The sequence below is a fragment of the Toxorhynchites rutilus genome, chromosome 3 (assembly GCF_029784135.1).
Source record: "Toxorhynchites rutilus septentrionalis strain SRP chromosome 3, ASM2978413v1, whole genome shotgun sequence".
In the NCBI taxonomy this organism is placed as follows: domain Eukaryota; kingdom Metazoa; phylum Arthropoda; class Insecta; order Diptera; family Culicidae; genus Toxorhynchites; species Toxorhynchites rutilus.
In genome coordinates, this window is record NC_073746.1 from 180296129 (window position 1) to 180301589 (window position 5461).

The window sequence follows — 5461 nt, forward strand, 5'->3', positions numbered from 1 at the left end:
AAGATCATATTTGAACGAACGAAAGCGATTTTTTCAATGAGTGGATCATTTGGCAAACACTGGGTAATCTTGAATAATTTTTCGACTAAAACACTCAATAGTTGTCTTATTCTTGTTAGGAAATAAGATGAGCGTTTATCAACCTTCATTGAGCGGATTGCCTCCATTGAGCTGAGATTGTCTGAAAAAATAAAATAGTAGTCGATGGGCAAAGTTTCAATGATCCCCAGTGCGTAGTATATCGCACCCATTTCAGCGACATACACGGAACAAGAATCTTTGAGTTTGAAAGAGGCACTGGAATTTTCATTGAAGATGCCGAAGCCAGTGGACCCGTTTATGAATGAACCGTCAGTAAAGAACATTTTATCAGATCTAACTATGCCCCCATATTCTGCCGAAAATATCGGCGGAATAGAATCTGAGCGTAGATGATCTGGAATTCCATGGATTTTTTGTCGCATGGACAGATAAAAAATGACAGAGGAATTGCAAAAGTATGGGAAGCAAACTTGGTTGGAGATGCCTTGTGAAGGGTGCACGTCGTGGGTAAGGTACTCATGGTATAAAGACATAAAACTTGACTGAGGAATCAGTTGGAGTAGATTTTCGAAGTTATCAATCACCAATGGATTCATGATCTTGCAACGGATGAGAAATCTGTAGGATAATTTTGTGAACCGAAGAGTAAGCGGGGGTACTCCTGCCAAAACTTCGAGACTCATCGTATGTGTCGAATGCAAACACCCCATGGCTATACGCAGGCAACGATATTGTATTCTCTCCAGCTTGAGAATATGAATCCTGGCATCTGATCGGAAGCAAAAACTGCCATATTCTAACACTGATAATATCGTTGTTTTGTATAACTGAATGAGGTCTCCTGGATGGGCACCCCACCATGTGCCAGTTATTGTTTGGAGAAAATTGATTCTTTGCTGGCATTTCTGTTTCAAATACGCAATGTGTATTCCCCAGGTACATTTAGAGTCAAAATATACTCCAAGGTATTTGAAAAACATCGAGTGCTTGATCGTTTTGCCGGATAGGTGAAGCTGTAATTGGGCGGGTAAAAATGTTTTGGAAGAACATGTTGTTCGTTTCAATTTTCGGAAAACCATGGGACTTCTCGAAAAATAAAAACAAAGCAGTTTTATCATCAAGAGCGTAAGCTGAATCGAAACCCACACTCACCCTTTCAATACGTCATTATGCTCCACCGGAGTGCTACCGCTGTACGGAGCACTGTGCCGAAAAGTATGCACATCGCGCTGGTGTTTTCGATGTGCAGTATCACTCTCAGGTCGTTTAAAGACGACGCTCGTACACACAGCTCATCGCGCGGACGTCGTCTATAGACGACGCTCGTAGCGAAAGGGTTAAGTCGTGATTTTTAATACTACAAAAATTCCAACATTCTTTGTGTCTTTGGGTGTCTATATCCTGACGGAATTCACGGTCCTCTATTACCGATTGGAATAAATTGATTAATGCTTGGTGAAGGGTGCACGTCGTGGGTAAGGTACTCATGGTATAAAGACATAAAACTTGACTGAGGAATCAGTTGAAGTAGATTTTCGAAGTTATCAATCACCAATGGATTCATGATCTTGCAACGGATGAGAAATCTGTAGGATAATTCTGTGAACCGAAGAGTAAGCGGGGGTACTCCTGCCAAAACTTCGAGACTCATCGTATGTGTCGAATGCAAACACCCCATGGCTATACGCAGGCAACGAGTTCATATGCGTTTCTTTCAGAATATAATTTCAGGGAAGATATTTAGCAATATAATTATAATTGATGTTTGATTAGGCAGCACACTTAGACATCTCAGTTTTTTTATTGATGAATACAGTGTATTCAAGGTGGACATTATCTAAACACACTCCCTCCTCCTTAGGAGCTCCTATCTATCGAAGGGGCATCAATATCATAGAATCGCTAGTGATTGTATTACCACAATCGCATGAGGCTTATGCCTTTATGTTGTTCCATACAAATAATATATTATCATAAATTGTAAATCTGTTTCAATAACGACATTATAATTGTTAAGGATAGTTCTGAATAACATTGAATGAATAACATTTGCCTTGCCTATAACCCAACCGTTTCGTATTGGTCCCATATGTATACCCAACTATATCTTGCAGCGCTGCGATATGAAGTCATAAAGGTTTCGCAGGATTTTAGGGAAAATTGTTTGCGGAAGCAAGGAAAGAAAAAGGCAGATAAAAACAAGACGTCAGAACGTACGAAACCAAAATAGTTGCAATTCTAATTGGATTAGTTGAATACTTGCATGAGTAGGAAAAATTATGAAGCGTAGAACTGTATAAATGCCAACGAACATATGAAGATGGTGTTCAGTTTGCGCCCAGCTACGACAGTTGATTTACAGAATAAAAAAACAGGAATTGAACAGCATATTTTCATAATCGTTTTGGCTTCTCGTTAGTGAAATTAGTGGAAAACAAACGAAACATAAAACAAGGCGATCAATCAAGTGAATTTTCATTGAGACGGAATAAAATTTACCCCAAAATGGTGTATAATTTCAAAGTATTCAAAAAGTGCTCCCCAAATGGCAAGGTCACTATCTACATGGGCAAGCGTGATTTCGTCGACCACGTGTCAGGAGTAGAACCGATCGGTATGTATTTGTTGGAAGTGAAACCTAACAAAATGCTAAAATGGATTATATCGACATGTACGGGGACTGTGGTTCACTAACCAAATTACCGTTAATTGCGTCGTTTGCGTTGTAATTTTCTTTATTTCTGCACTGTAATTTACAAAAGGAAACGAAACGAAAGAATTGCAATAAAGTTTCATTTTGAAAAAAACAGTATTAATTTACAACAAAAAATACAAAATAAGTTTCAACGAAACAGTACTGTACATATCATAATACACCCATTCTAGCCGTGATTTGGTGGACCAAGCCAATCTAAAGATGTACTATTTTTTTCACAGACGGTATCGTCGTACTTGACGATGAGTACATTCGTGATCAGCGCAAAGTGTTTGGCCAAGTTGTTTGCAGCTTCCGCTATGGGCGCGAGGAAGATGAAGTCATGGGACTTAATTTCCAAAAAGAACTGTTCCTAGCATCGGAGCAAATATTTCCCCGACCGGAGAAATCTGACAAGGAACAAACTAAACTGCAGGATCGACTACTGAAAAAACTTGGCTCCAATGCCATCCCGTTCACTTTTAATATTTCTCCGAATGCACCGTCGTCTGTGACATTGCAACAGTCCGAGAATGACCAGGGGGAACCATGCGGAGTTTCATACTATGTCAAGATATTTACTGGTGAGACGGAAACCGACCGTACCCACCGTCGGAGTACGGTAACCTTGGGTATTCGGAAAATCCAATTTGCTCCAACAAAGCAGGGCCAACAGCCGTGCACGGTTGTACGTAAAGATTTCATGCTAAGCCCCGGAGAACTTGAACTGGAGGTCACTCTGGACAAACAGTTGTTTTTGCATGGTGAAAGGATAGGTGTCAATATTTGCATTCGTAATAATTCCAACAAAGTAGTCAAGAAAATCAAGGCCATGATCCAACAGGGTGTGGACGTGGTCTTGTTCCAAAATGGAAGCTATCGCAATACTGTCGCTGGCATCGAAACGAGCGAAGGTTGCCCCATTCAACCAGGATCCAGTCTGCAGAAAGTGATGTATCTCACTCCTTTGCTATCTTCCAATAAACAGCGCCGAGGAATTGCTTTGGATGGGCAGATCAAGCGTCATGAACAATGTCTTGCGTCTACTACTTTGTGAGTTTTTCCTGCATTGTTTCCACTGATTATTCGTTAATTGATACATTTTCTTTACTGATAGATTGGCTCAGCCAGATCAACGTGATGCTTTTGGCGTAATTGTTTCTTACGCAGTTAAAGTGAAACTGTTCTTAGGAGCTCTTGGTGGAGAACTATCTGCCGAGCTGCCGTTTGTTCTGATGCACCCCAAGGTACCGAACCAGATGATATTCGAAATAATGAGTTCTATATATTTTACTATCTTACAGCCCGGTAGCAAAGCGAAAACCATGATACACGCTGACAGCCAAGCTGATATCGAAACATTCCGTCAGGATACCATCGACCAAGGACAGTCAGTGGACTTTGATTAGGCACACTCCACATGACGGGCTGGTCTTCAGGGAAACCTTCATATCAGTACTTCTGCTTGAGAATGTGGATTATGATAACTATGAAATGAATCATTAATTTTCTATAAATGTCATATCAATGTCTAAAGTTAACTATTAACGTAATCCAAAGATAAATAACCATTGATATTACATAAATTAACCTGATATGAGTATTTATTCGAGATGCAACAATGAAGTGCAAGAAAAATATAAGATTTGTTGAAATTGTTCATAGTTTTATCATATTAATTTATTGCTGAAGTTTTTATCATTATTATTTATCCGTCGATAATACCATGAATTTATTGATGTTTTAGCATCAGGAATAGAATAGACAAAGGGGCCATTTTTGGCTAATACAATGGATGTGTATGCTGTTTCGTCATAATTCTTGTTATTTTCTCAATCACATAATTCTACCTGTGTCCTTTCTCATAAAACTGTAGTGTGGCAAACCAATTATTCATGCAAAAGAATGCGAGATTTACAATCTGTGCAATATGCTACCCAATTCCGATATACATTATCGTTAAATACGTAAAATCTTTCCATGTTGTGAACAGCAAGTAGAGCTAAATCATAGATGAAATTATGTTGGTCCAATTCTAAATTCCCATCAATACTACTGACGATGTGGTGCTCAAGATCAGGGCTCGGCATAGTCATATTCAACTGAAGATAGTTATCGGACTATGAAGAAATTCCCTTTCGTGTTCAATTCGAAATGACTTGGCTTCTTCACGCAGTTTCTCCGTCAACATGACTGAACAGTCAGTCAGGTGTTAATCGCTATCTCCCTCTACGACTCGACTATCTCATTTCATTCTTCCCCGTCAAATGGACTTCATTGCATTTTGGAGCAATTCCTCTCAAAATGAATTCGATTCTCCGTCTCATGTATCCCGTATGCATGTACCGATGTTTGAGTTCAACGTTTGACTTTTACTACAGGTGAGCTAGATTTTTTTGTAACGTACACGAAAGTTACTCATACGGATACAATAGCGTGCAGTGTGTGCGCGCTATTTTGCACGCTATTTGCTAATACTAACGCGAAGACCTTTATAGCATGCCTGATAACTTTCCAAGTTCGCTGGTTTGAGTTCACAGTGGGTAGACAATAAACCGTCCATTAATGGTGTAACTACTTTATTGCACCTTACTTTATTTTATATTCATTAGTCATGTCAATTGGAATAAGTATTGACTAGATTGCCAATGTTTGCATAGGAGACGTAATCACCAACATCATTAGTGTCGTGGAAACGCAATTTTGACGTTTTTTGCCTACAAG

General features: G+C 39.3%; 1 protein-coding gene across 1 annotated transcript; it reads left to right on the top strand.

Annotated features, from left to right (window-relative positions):
* The first annotated feature begins 2350 nt into the window (after positions 1-2350).
* Positions 2351-4416, top strand: LOC129779109 (arrestin homolog). Its single transcript, XM_055786380.1, has 4 exons — positions 2351-2656; positions 2980-3790; positions 3855-3984; positions 4042-4416. The coding sequence occupies exons 1-4, from the start codon at positions 2548-2550 to the stop codon at positions 4144-4146; spliced, it is 1155 nt and encodes a 384-aa protein (XP_055642355.1). The 5' UTR covers positions 2351-2547; the 3' UTR covers positions 4147-4416.
* The last annotated feature ends 1045 nt before the right edge of the window (positions 4417-5461 follow it).